At 39.8% G+C, this 14055-nt stretch overlaps 2 protein-coding genes across 2 annotated transcripts in view; one reads left to right on the forward strand and one right to left on the reverse strand.

Annotated features, from left to right (window-relative positions):
• The window catches only part of LOC125899876 (beta-galactoside alpha-2,6-sialyltransferase 2-like), a 76983-nt gene that overhangs the window by 56209 nt on the left and 6719 nt on the right, over positions 1 to 14055 (forward strand). The window contains exon 6 of the mRNA XM_049594530.1: positions 4783 to 4957. Coding sequence (XP_049450487.1) covers positions 4783 to 4957 — 175 coding nt within the window. The remainder of the gene's footprint in view (positions 1 to 4782; positions 4958 to 14055) is intronic.
• tmtops2b (teleost multiple tissue opsin 2b) overlaps positions 10860 to 14055 on the reverse strand; it is a 52969-nt gene continuing 49773 nt past the window's right edge. Inside the window, exon 4 of the mRNA XM_049594551.1 lies at positions 10860 to 13748. Within this exon, the coding sequence (XP_049450508.1) occupies positions 13521 to 13748 (228 nt within the window). The 3' untranslated portion in view covers positions 10860 to 13520. The remainder of the gene's footprint in view (positions 13749 to 14055) is intronic.

Here is a 14055-nt window from a genome sequence, read left to right on the forward strand (position 1 = left end):
TGTTAGGGCCATTACTCAACGCCATAACTCAGAGCAGAAGGGGAGACATTTGGTCAGATACTGAAGTGGTGACACTAACCTTCCACCTTGAAACTGTGCTGATCGTATTGATCTTCTGTGCTGACGGGTTGAAGATGTTTGTGAAGCATCTCTATTTTAGCATATGTAGCTTCCTTGCAGCAGAATCCATATTTGAAGCATTGTCTACTATAAAAGTTATACAGGGAATGGTCTGCTGCCACAACCAATTAGATCCAAGACCTGTGTGAGCGCTCAGGCATTCAGGCTGATAATGTAAAAATCACACTTTGCAATTAAAATTGATTTGCATGCTGCATGTGTAGCCGTCTCTCTGAATGATTTCCATTATTCAGCCACTTTCTATTATCTTGGAATATTAAAAAACTTCCGTGAGTGCTCTTATTCATTTTTTTTTCACAAGCTAATAATAGAACCACTTGTTCTTCTAAATGAACACTGACACTGAACACTACACACTAAATGAACACTGACGAGTTTTCAGGCTTTAACCTTTAGTTCTCTGCAGGAGCAGGGGTCGTTGTGTGCAGCCTTTCATTGCATCTAATATGTTACAGCCATATCACACAATACAATGTTGTTAGATGGAGGTGAAGCCCTTTTTTCTAATCCCATAATTGAAACAGCTCATTTGAGAAAAGACTACTGCAAAAGGCTGATCAGTCAGTGTGGTACTGCTCTTGTAAATAATAATAATAATAATAAAAAAAAGCCAGAGTCCTAACATGTGTTAGGCACATTGTTATGGTGCTACAGCATGCTCCGCATTAACAACAGACAAAGGATGACTGAACAAAGCCAACAGTGACACAAAAAGGTAAAGGAAAGGGTACTTTAGTGACAAGAGTAATGGGATTGACCTGACCTTTTTCTATACAACTGCACCACTCATTTTACCCAGAAAAAATGGAAATACGGATTTGAGTGTCTGTGGTGCCTCATGATCAGTCTCGTGGCCTCGTCTCTCCAGGAAATCCAGATGATCCAGGTGCTTTGGTTGGATTAAGAATTGATTTCTTCACAGGATTCATGGCGAGTTGCAAGATGACACTATGAACTGATTGTCTTGACTGTCGTGTTTAAAAAAAAAAAAAAAAAAAAAAGAAATCAAAAAACCCCAAACAAAATTTCCCCAAACAAACAGGCCTTCACAAATACAAAGTTCAAATCAATGGGGTATTAAACAACTTTATCAAACAATAAAAAAGCTAAGATTAACCAAAACCAGGGCAGTTAAAGATTGTGACCCTGTGGCATCTTTCATGCTCCACACTTCAATTAAATGTTCCCAAGATGCCAGCTCGGGTGGAGCATTCGAGTGACTCAAAAAATAATAGGAAACTAGGACTTGCTAGATATGGCTCTAACAGCCAATAGGAATGCCCTCTCTCTGAAATGACCTGTGATTGACCAAAGTCCCCCGTCATGTCTTAGATTTCCTAAAGCCTAAGAAACAAAGCCAGAGGAGGTGCAGATCTTATTTTCTCTCTGTTCACTTAAATAACAATATCATCACAGTTTATTATGGGATTTTTGCCCAGTAACATCAAAATTGAATTGCCTACCCCAGCTTTAATTCTCTGATTCAGCTTTTCTTTGTTCCATATATTTGGGTTTTGGCGTCCGTCTGATAAAGCAAGCAGTTTGAATACATTGACTTGAATTGTAATGCCTTTTTCCTGTTTTTGTCTATTTTATAAACCAACATTAACAATTCTGTTGGGTGAAAAGGCAATATTTTCTTATACAACATACTGCACCTACACAATTAATCACACTGTAGATAATGTACTGTATGTATGTGTCATAAAAAAGTATTGTGTGTAATTGGAGCTTCATTTAATAGCACTCACAGTCATTTATATTCCAAGATAGTTATGATGGATCAGTGCAAAAGCCACCTCTTTCATCAGGCTCTAAAATCAGAGAAACAGTTCTATCATTTTGTAAAATTAGAGGTGGTAATATTTATTGAAAATACACAATGTTGTGTGGAGTCTAAGTGGGATAAATTATATGATGATGTGTTTCTTCCTAGAATCTATTATAATCGATCTTCATTCCCATCAATAAGTGAGGTGCTGATTACATCACCATGCTTTGAGTCTGAACCATTGTACTGGTAATGAGACAGAATTATTGAATAGAATAAAATCACCTTGATTATCCACAGAAGCAGAAAATGTGTATTTTGTTCAGTGCATAAAACATATATCTACATTATTTATCTTTAAGGGTAAGAACAAAAATCGTGAATAAATGAAACATCAGCCCACTTACTGTGACAGAATAGACACACATCACATGTAGTGCAGAGCCACGGTTACTGTACAGCCACACAGCACGGCACAAAATGGCAGCAGGACATGTTGTACCTTATATAATCTCCTTTGAATAGAAGTCATTGAAAAGTACAACTTCCTGATGTGTTCAAATTCATTGGCCATTAAAGCATTGTGCCTTTCTCTGAGGTTGCTTAAAATAATTTGCATAAAAGAACACACATTTCCGCTGCTGGGAGGACGTAAATGATAAGTGGTCTCGGATATTGTCTTTCCACACACAGAAAAATTGAACCAATTAGATAGAATTTCTTAAAATACATCTACTTATTCTCCCTCACTGAAAAATCAAAAGCTGTGATTATTCAAATAGTACCCAGTCCAAGAGTTTAACTGTTGAACCGAACATGAAAAACTGCTCTTATTCAAGCCTTACTCTCAGATTCAAGGAGAGCACAGAGAAATGTTGTGCCTTCAGAAGATGAAGATGAAGACAGCGTTCTGGTGTCAGACTGCACTTAAATCATACTGCAGCGTGAGGTTTAAACATCATGATTGCAGTCATTTTTAAGTCTCCATGCCAGCGATAGCCATGGCCGGAGACATTATGTTTCCAGGATGTCCGTCTGTTCATACATTCATCCGTCACATCCATGTCAATGCGATATCTTGAGAACGCCTCCAGGGAATTTCTTTAAATTTAGCACAAATGTTAACTTGGACTCAACAATGCACTGAGGTCTTTGGTGGTCAAAGGTCAAGGTCACTCTGACCTTGTCTGTCTCATTCTTGTGAACACGATATCTCATGAACACCTAGAGAAAGTTTGGTATTAATGTTCACTTCGACTTGAGGAGGAGCTGATTAGATTTTGGTGGTCAGGGGTCAAAGGTCAAGTTCACTGTGACCTGTATTATCTCAAGAAGAGCATGAGGGATTTCTTCACGTTCACTTAGACTTGTGGATGAACTGACTATATTTTGGGGGTCAAAGGTCAGGGTCACTCTGACCTTGCATTTGTTTCATTCTTATGAATGCAATATCCCAAAACAGCTTGAGAGAATTTCTTCAGATTTGTATAAACATCCACTTTGATCCAACAATGAACTGATTAGATTTTGGTTGTCATAGGTCAGAGGTCAAGGTCACTGTGACCTTGTCTGTCTCATTCTTGTGAATGTGATATCTCAAGAATGCCTTGAGGGAATTTCTTCAAATGTGGCACAAACGTTCACTTGAACTTAAAGATGAGCTGATTAGATTTCAGTGGTTGAGGGTCAAAGGTCAAGGTCACCGTGACCTTGTCTGTCTTATTCTCATGAATGCAATATCTCAAAAACTGGAATTTCTTCAAAGTTGTTATTAATGTTCACTTAGACTCAGCAATGAACTGATTCGATTGTAGTTATCATAAGTCAAAGACCAAGGTCACTCTGACCTTCTCTGTCTTGTTCTCAAGAGCATGATATTTCAAGAACGCCTTATGGGAATTTCCTCAAATTAGGCATAAACATTCAGTTAGACTTGATGACTGATTTGATTTTGGTGGTTAAAGTCACGGTTGTTATGACCTTGCATCCATCTCATTCTTGTGAATGCTGTATTTCAAGTACAGCTTGAAGATTTTTTTTTTTTTAATTTGGCATAAACATTCACTTGGACTCGAGGATGCTGATTAGATTTTGTTGTTCAAAGGCCAAAGGTCATGGTCAGTGTGACCCTAACTCAAGAATTCAAATGTCTGATAGGATGAAATAATGGAGTGATGACTTTCTGTATCCAAAAGGTCAACTGTCAGCTCAAGGTCATATCTCAGGAACATAAGTGTAAACATTTGGTCAGATACTGAATTGGTGACACTAATCTTTGGTGTCCACTGTGCTGATTGTATAGACTGTGTAGATTGACTGGTGCGCGGAGGCATACAACACCGCTAGCTATGTTAGCTATCGCCACCTGCTGGCAGCCAGAAACAAACATAAATGATCCACTTTGTTTGAAAATCCAAACAAACAACATGTATATATGTAAGGGTGCTTTTATCTGTATTTTTTGTCTGCACCTTAGAAGTAGCCCCTGCAATTTCATTGTATATGTAGCATCCTTTTGTTCCTGTGCAATGACAATAAAGGCTTTCTATTTCTATTTCTATATCTAGAAAAAACGCTGCTCCCTCTATTACTTGTATTTGTTTACAGACAAGTCTTTCTCTCTCTAACGTAGCGGCGATGCTGATGTATAGCTTCAACGGGCTGACACAGTTAATACACCGTCTACGTATATTTGCTTCGTGACTACCATATTGATTTCATTGGGCTGTGTGAAAAAATATAAAAAATGTTTATTGATCAGCGTGAAGAAGAGTAAACTAAAAACCCAGAGGAATAAGAGTCAGTAAAAGTCCAGACAGCGTTTTCATCAAAGGATTGGACTTAGTTGTTTGTCTCTCTTTCTTCATCAGTGGTATGACAGTCCAGACTTCAACCTTTTTGGTCCATACAAGGAGCACCGCAAGCTCTATCCAGACCAGCCCTTTTACATTCTTCACCCCAGCTACGTGTGGGCACTCTGGGACGTGATTCAGGGCAACACTCAGGAGAATATCCAGCCCAATCCTCCCTCGTCTGGCTTCACGGGTGAGTACACACGCACAAGCATACATACAGCCGCTATGCATGCAGTGTACGTCGATTCTCCTGTAGTTTCCTCTGTACTCTTATCTTGCCATTTCCTTGCCTGCACCTGGAGCAGATAAAGATGCAAACACACACACGCGCTAAGTCATGATGAAATATTTATCTTCTGTATGCACAGCGACATTATCAGCATGCAGTGTGGCGATGCAATGCACTCCAAAGCAACACATTCATGCAGGGGTTAGCAGGAATGTGACCACTGTCAGCTCATCTTAGGAATGCTCCAGCATGTCAATATCCTCTCATGTCAGATGCTACCAGTATAATTTTCAGACATTTCAATATGCTTATGCAGTTATATAACGTAATATATCCAATCACACCAGGTGCAAGACAGACCATCATTCTTACGCTTGACTCTCAGTACTGAGTGACATTTTTACTCCTGATATTGTATGTAGTTGTTGAGAATGATTTCTTATTGCCTCGGAGCAGTGTTAGGTTGTCACTATAATGTTTGGTAATACAGATTCTGTATTGTAAAATGTAACAATAGAGTGACGTAAACCTTGGTGTTTTTAGATTCTGCATGCCTCCCTTCACTTGCTCTTGAATTAAAACCTCAATGTAGAGAATTATTTTTAAAGGAATTTTAGATCTGTGATTTAAAATGATGTTCTGGAGCAACATAACAGTGTAGGGAATGTGAGTATGACGTCATGTCTTGTCTGAAAAGGATGCGCTGTGTTATTGTGCCAGCTATGGTGGTCAAACTAATCACAATAAACAATATAGAGTCTTATGACTTGGCAGCCAAGGGTGGAATACAGACTCTGATGCATTACCTCCACTCACAAACCTGGACAATGTGAAGTATGTCTTAACTATAGAGATAACAACGTGCTTACTTCAGAGATGGTGTCCTTGTTCCACAGCGTGATGTACCTTCACATTCTCTACACAGTAGCTAGACTCATTGGACTTCTCTTTTTGTATTACATCAATTGAGTCATTATTATCTGTCATTCAGTTGCTTTAGTAGGAAGAGAACACTGTGTGCTCGCTGACCTTAGTGCTCGCCCTATACATGTAAAATGGACAGCTTAACAGTCCATTGGGCCGTGCACACTGATCTTGCCACTGACAATTGTCAATAAAGAATTGTTGTAATGTTTCAAGGCTGCAGGCATGGTGAAGTGTGATTGCTATTGGAGGTAGGGTTCACAATGACAATAGCGACAGATCTCAAAAAGAGCTTATGAGTCCATTTCTGCAGAAACAGGTTAGTCCAAGTCTTTATTCCCCCGCTCCTCTGTCATTTCAATTCAATTCAATTCAATAACCATTATTGGCACGACATTTCTTATATGTTGCCAAAGCACAATTATAATTTAACACAGTGAAAATTCAGAAACAATTAGCAACAATGTCTTATTGCAAATGTGTAGACAAACATTTTAAAGGAAAAAAAATGTATTACGTGAATGAGTAAATAAAAAGGCAGAGTGTGATCTGGGAGGAGGTGAACGATTTGTTGTCGTGTTGGTTGTCTCTCAGACTGTGACATACACGCTAACATTATTCTCTCCAAGCATTTTAGTCTGGTCAGAGAGTGAATCAAAATCTTGGAGTTTACATTTCATTTTTGTGAAGAACTTTGCTTTGATGCCTTCATATGTGCTACATTATAGCAGGAACTGTTGCTTTGTCTCGACCTGTCTCCGAGGACAGAGCTGACACAGCCTGTCTTCTCTAGTCTCCCTCTGTCTTGGTCTCTCACCAACACACACACATACACAATCACACAAAGGAGCAAGTTAGCAGCGGCAGTGAACTAGCTGCACCGACCTTCGGTAAGCGACTCCTAACTCAGCTTCAGCTGTGCAAGAGCCTGGCGATGGCCGACCAGAGTTTTTGACATGTCAGAAATTCATCCACGTGTCCGACAGCCATTTGGGAGTAGTTGATTGGGCCACAGATGTTCCTCGCTGTACACTGCACGGCAAAAAACTCCTGATGAGGCTGAAATTTAGTAGGACTTTAAGATTAGTCGTGTGGCTCAAAAATCAGTTCAAACAGGCTCAAATCATAGTGTATGCCCAGTGGGAGGCTGAGGGGAGCTGAAGATGATAATTCTCTGTATTGTCTTGTTGCATTGTTTTGACATTGTCATTTGATAGAACGGGCCTCATTCACCAACTGTTATTAAGGAGAAAATTATCCATAAAACCCACTTTGGCAGTGTTTTTACAAAGATTCCTACATTCACCGATGTTTTCTTATTTGGGATTTCTTCTTCGGTAAAAATAAAATAAATAAATAAATAAAAATAATTAATAATATCTTTAAGAATTATTTTCATTATTTAAAAAAGGATTATGGTCTTTTAAAGTAAGCACAACACTAACTCTTGAATTCACATCAGTTACGTTAAAGGGGACCATGCCATCTAATGATTAGTCACTGATTACGCTCTAAAATATCACGGGTAGTTTGGGTGGGCAGGCAAAAAAAAAGACAAAGCAGCATTCAGAGTAAGTTATTAATAACTTACAGAAACATGCCTCCCCCTCTGTCTGAACACACACGCACTTGTCTCTCTCCTCCGTCCTGACAGTTGTGTGACTGTAATGGGCACAGTTTGTGGTTTTCTGGACGAGTGGTTGATTAATGCGTATTTTTAGCATCCCGTGCATCTTTTTGTGTGATTTTTACATCCACTTCTGACACTTCTTAATATGAAAGCGTGTTTGGTGTTCACTTTCTGCAGAAGTACCTCCACTTCATAACAGAGGGGTTTTTTTAATGGTTGGAGTCTGGTGCTTCACCCTCTTCAAACTTAAGGCTGTCTTGACTTAATTAACTTCTTCGGTTTCCGTATACACACACACAGCCCTGCAGTCTCATGCCTTTTTTGGGGGATTATCAGGGTATTTACTAATACTAAATAGGATCAACTGGCACACGCTTTCAAGTTACGAAGACAGTGGGATTATCATTGCAAAAAATTCTGTCATTTACAAACACATCTTGAATCTGACTTTTCTTAGGACCTTTGTTAAGAGCAAATTTAAAAAGAAACATAGGGAGATAGTTGTGAATGAGGCCCATTGTTGTGAATGAGGCCCAGTTATAGCTGCTTTAAAGAAAAGGCTGATAGGAGTGCCATTAGTTTTCCACAAAAGTAAATCTCATGGTGGCACTAGTGGAAAAGTCAGGTGATTGCCAAAGCCATTAGTTTAAACACTCTGGGGACCCTGAATGTCTGTACATTTCATGGGAACCCATCCAGCAGATATTTCAGTCCGAACCAAAGTAGCACACAGACTGACTGACCAACATTGATTAGACAAGGCTAAAGGCAAATATATGACAGGAAAAACACAGATTATTGACCCTGTCACACACACAAAAAAAGATGTATTATTGACAAGATACCAGTAGGTTATCAGAATCTATCTCTAACACTGATAGACGACACCACCTGAGTCCACACAAGCTCAGTTTAACCACAGAGGAGACACAGGTCATACTTCGATCTGTTGGAACTGAATCAAACCTTGTTTTCTGTCCTGATTGTAGTAACTGATTGCAGATAACTTTATGTAGTCGCTGATTAGATGGCTTGAGTGAAAGGCAGCAGGGCTTTAAACTTCATCACAAACCCTAATGAATTGTACTGCCTCACTGCTCGTGTCGTTATTAATCAAACTGAAATGTCACCATGTTCCTCGCATGAATCTTTTGTTTCTATTCTTGTCATGTTACTTTGAGTGTAGGCTGCACATACTGCAAATTAGACTGCTTACTGATTCATTCTGTTATAAGCTGTATGTATAAATTATTTTTTTTACCCAGCTGTTAGCCTTTAGTAGAGGACAAACAACCCCCCTCGCCATTAGAGACTTGTCCATTATTTGGGACCATCTATGAATAGAAACTGACATCACGTGTCACCTATTGCTGTGTTATCAAAGCGTGCAAATTGGCCGGTGTTTTCCTCCAAACATTCATTACTTCACACTACATTCATTTGGCAGACACTTTTGTACATGGTAAGTTAAATTAAGTACATGCAACTCTCAACAGGAACAGGAGCCAGATTTTTATTTATTTAGTTTTTTACAGGAAATTAGTATGTGGGGCGTCTCTCTCTCTCTTTCCGCTCGGGTGCCATGGCTGTGTTTTAAATGGAGGGCGCTGTGGTCTTTTTTTGTCCTTTTTGAAGAAATACAGTCATTATGGCTAAAGAGGGGAGAGACGCACTGCCATCTGTTAGCAGAGATGCCATGGGGGAGGATCTGTCTTCTTTCCACAGAAGGACTCATCACAGAACAAGCTTTGTCTACCAAAACACAATCATTTGACTTAAAGATTAGTGTTGCAAAGATTAGTGTTGCATTTTAATGTTGAATTTATGTAGATGTGCAGTTAAAGGGACACTTTGCTGATTTTCAACAACCTATCATAGCAATGTGGATAGTATGTGTAAATGAACTGTGGTAAACTCCCTTCCATCTTAACAGTGCCCAGATCTCCTTGCTCTTCTGCTATGCCCACCACTAAAGACACAAAGAGTACAGAAGCGCATCAAGAGAGAGCTTTGCCCATTTCTCACCTTAAATGTCTTTAGTAACAGACTTTAGTTTAGTTTGGCTGTAAAATGAGAATTTGTGAACATGAAGTGAATGCCATACTTTTTTTCCTGTGTTACCAAAACGGAGGCTGGAAAAAAATGAGATCAAACAGTAAAACTAAGCAGTGCTGATAAAATCAGATGTGGTGGAATGCATTCTTGTAATTGTATGTTTTCTACCTCTCGAGCAAATGAATGTGAATGTTTTCAGGTTGTCTGTCTGTCCCATTCTCGTAACCAAAATATCTCAAGAACACTTTGAGGGAATTTCTTAAAGTTTGGCACAAACATCCGCTAAATCAGTGAACTAATTATATTTGGTGGTCAAAGGTCATGGTCACTATGGCTCCATCGGTCTCTGTTATTTACGTGATATCTCAAGAACACATCGAGGGCCTTTTTTTTTTTTAAATTTTGCACATATCTTCACGTGAACTAATTAGAAGTTGGTGGTCAAAGGTCAAGGTTGCTGTGACCTCACAAAACATGGTTTTGGCAATAATTCAGGAATTCATAGGCTATTTCTGACAAAATTTCACACAAATGTCTAAGAAGATAAATGAGGACCTGATGCCATTTTATAGCCAAAAGTCATGGGTCAACTTTACTGTGACATCATCACGTTGTGCAAAGACACTTCTCTGGCCATTACTCAGTGTCATATCTCAGGAACAGAAGGTGAGACATTCGGTCGAGTACCGAATTGGTGACACTAATCTTGGGTTTCCACCTTGAAACTGTGCTGATTGTATGGATCTTCTGTGCTGTCGGGGGAAGATGTTTGTGAAGCATCCATGGATTGCATCTATCTGAGCCTTAAGGCTGCATGGAAAGCCTTAAGGCAGAGAGAGCACAGCTCTCTGCCCTTCCACATGCAAACGAAGAAAGCCTGAGGCAGAGAGAGCAAACCTCCCTGCCCTTCCATGTGCCTAAACAGAAAGCCTAAGGCAGGGAGAGCAGCAGCAAAGACCCCTCAGGAACAGAACAGAGCAGTATCAATGACAAACAAAAATGACATTGATAAGTCAGACACAGCATGAGAAGGAGGAGCTGGGGTGGAGGTGGGTTGCAACGCGGCTTGCAAAGGAATCAGTAACAGTAGGCAGGCCAGAGCAGTTTAATTAATTGTTAATTAATTGCTGTCAAAGTTTAAATCTTAATGTTCTCAGAGCTTCACATCACCTTTTAGAAAATTGCATTTTTCTCAGACTCATAGTTTGTTTTTTTTCTCATACCATTTTCACAAGGACTGCCAGCCTCTTTTGAAATACAGCAACACAGTAATCCTCTTCCAGAGCAATGACATTTATTAAAATAACTAAAACCAACAATAAAATACAATAAAATGACCACTCTGCAGTGAGTTCAGCCGCCACTGTTTCAGAGCAAAGCAAAAGCATTTCGAGTTTGTATCAAACGTGCGTTACCTGTTTCTCATTTCTCTCAGGGACATTTAATTTCAGCAGCCTGTGTGTTCCACTTCCCTGTACTGCATTCTGTTTTTTATGGTCTAGAACGCAGTGGACAATATAAAGAGAGACCCTCTCAACCTCAGATCAACACACATTCAAGAAGCTTTTATTCTTTAGGTTAGCTCTGTGTGTGTTGCATCACAGCCTGCACAGTGTCCTCTGTGCACACCATTATTCGTTGGCTGGTCGGACTTGAGACGTCAAAGTCAAACGTTGCTGCTTTTCTCCAATCTCAAAGTGGCCTCTTCTGAAGTATGAGCCTGTAGTCGTCCCATAGCCCCTTCCTTGTGCTCCTCTTCCTTTAACGTGATGGAAACCTCCCATAGCCTCCACTCTCTCCCTAGTGAGACTACGGGTGTGACCAGTCACTCCCAGAGAGGGTGAAGTTCTTTTACTTAGAAACATAAGTAACAGTCTCTCCATGACTTCTGATCAATTTCGAATTTAATGTACAAGGACACAGTCCACAAAATCATGCAATAACACAAAGTAACCACATTAAAGAGAAAACACTATCACAAAAGTAAAAATAAATAAAATAACCGAGCAAAGTCCCATACAAGTTAAAAGATGAATTCAGTGTGAGAATTTTTTACAGTCAGAGCATCACAGAGGCTTGAAGTAAAGAAGAAGGAAAGGACGGCAGTTAACTGATGAATACATCAATCCATTTAAGACACACTGAAGAAGCACGACTCTATGGCTGACTAGCCTCGGCATTTACAGCAGCACAATGACAAACTGACTGGATGGCAACAGAGAATAGGCACCGGGTTTTTGCTTTGTAGAAAAAATGGTTGGAAAAAAAACAACTGTATTTCATATTTCACATAAAAAATATTATTATATATTATAATTTGTAAGTTAATCGGATTTTGTAGTGATTACATTTTAATGGTAAAGAAAGGTGTCGTCATTCTAAAATTAACCCCACTGAAGTTGGTGTGCACCTTGGTTTGGAAATCCTCAAGAAACAAGAGTTGGGATGAACCACAAAATGCTTAAAACTTAGGGTGCTTTCAGACCTAGAGTTGTCTTGCTTTGGTCTGAATCAGGGACTAGTTTTGTTACAAAGTTGTATAATTGCCTAGAGTTGGTTCGTGTTCTCACGGCAGCATTTACAAGCGGATCAGATAAATTCCTTGCTTAAGAAAGCTGCTCTTGATTGGTCAGAATTTCCATGTGGGAAAAATCCAGGAACACTGAAGAAGAGTACACTTGCAAGATAAATGTGACACTTTCTAATGTCACAATGGAGGGACAACTACGCAGGTTGATTTTAGCGCTGCTCATCGTGGACTATATTGCTGTCATTGTTCATTTTAGTCAAACCATACAGTTTGAAAACGAGGCGCGGCTCCAACTAGAAAACAATGTTTTGATGCATTGGATGTGCTGAATGTGCATATTAAGGCAGCACAGGAGGAGGTGCACATTAATATTCCTAAATAATTCTTTTGTAACCGCACCGAGACCACCTCATCAAGAAGATTTCCATCCCATCGTTTTGGTGTGCACCCAAGTGCGATTGCTGTGTTCACACCTGTCGAAACGAACCGCACCTAGGCAGCAAACGAACTTGTGTCCGATTGAACCGAACCAAACAAGGCAGGTGTTAAAGCACCCTTACAGATTTGAAGATATTTCCCAAAACATTTTCACCTTGGTTCCATTGTAAATAAGAGAAAATGTGCTTTGAACAACATTGATTAAACCTTTTAATATCAATTATTACAATTTGGAATTGATCAAACAATGACTATTTAAACAATAGTATTTCCTGGATGGATAGACCTATAAACAAGGGTTAAGCACTCTATATGGCCAAAAGTAGATGTCTGAATATTGTTGTGTACTTTTTGTCTTGTTTGCAGTCTTTCTTTTGTACACACGACAATATTTTAGACATTATTTTGCATTTTTCCGAGAGCATCCTTTACATTACATATCCCTTGTTCACAAGGCAAGAATCTTAGAGAAATGGTTTTCGGGACTCGGTGCAGAGAGCTCTGACCTAAACCCTTGAAACGTCCTTTGGGATGAATTGGGAGCCGAATCTGAGCAAGGTATTATCACCCATCTTCAGTGCTGGAACTTGCTTTGCAGCCAAATAGGAGCAAAATCTTGTAGAATCTTCCCAGATACGTGGACACTGTTATAGTAGCTGCTGCCGAACTGCTTTTCATGGTTTAGGAATGAGATGTTCCACAATGGCATAAAGGTTCAGGTGTCCACATACATTTGGCCATATAAAATATCTATGCCACCAGACATTTAGTTCTGTTGTGTGTTGTACATGTCAAAAGCTCAAGGACAAACACAAACTCACATATAACGTACATTTACTTTCTAAATGCATCATGCTTTAGTTCACATTCAATGGCAGTTCACATTGTAAGTGTAGCTGTGAAGCTGAGCAATCACTGCTTCATCACGACTTGAGTTTCCTGTCTGGTCACGTTGTTAATTCAGCCTCAGGTAGTGACTTCGGGGGGGTTGTGTGCTTGGTGGCCGAGGTGCTGCAACACTGGTTGGCGGGGGAGATCTGGGCGGTGCAGGCTACCGTGTTGCTGTAGACTCTGCGGTTCAGCTGGATTACGGTGGTCTTGGAGGGCATGGAGGTGTTGCCGTTCTCCGCTGACCAGTGATCGCAGTGAAACAGAATCAGGAAACACCTGTAGAACTGCGAAGGATATGGAAAGACAGATAATGTCAGCACAACATACAGCACCAACCCAAACGGAGAGTTCTTGTACTCAACACTAACAGGTTGATCTTGGTTTCATGCTCTCAGAGAGATTCGAGGTCTGCTCAGAGTTTGATTGGGCAGAAATCATGCCGTAGTGCACTTTCATGTCCTCACAGTCCACAGGAAGTGCCGCTTGAGAGGATAAAATGGTCCCCTAATGTCTTGTTGTACTTGCAGAGTAGGTGGTCTCATAACACTTAGTGGTTAGTTTGACCTTCAGTAGTTTGAACAGTTTGAGAGC

This window comes from Epinephelus fuscoguttatus, linkage group LG13 (genome assembly GCF_011397635.1).
Source record: "Epinephelus fuscoguttatus linkage group LG13, E.fuscoguttatus.final_Chr_v1".
Lineage (NCBI taxonomy): Eukaryota > Metazoa > Chordata > Actinopteri > Perciformes > Serranidae > Epinephelus > Epinephelus fuscoguttatus.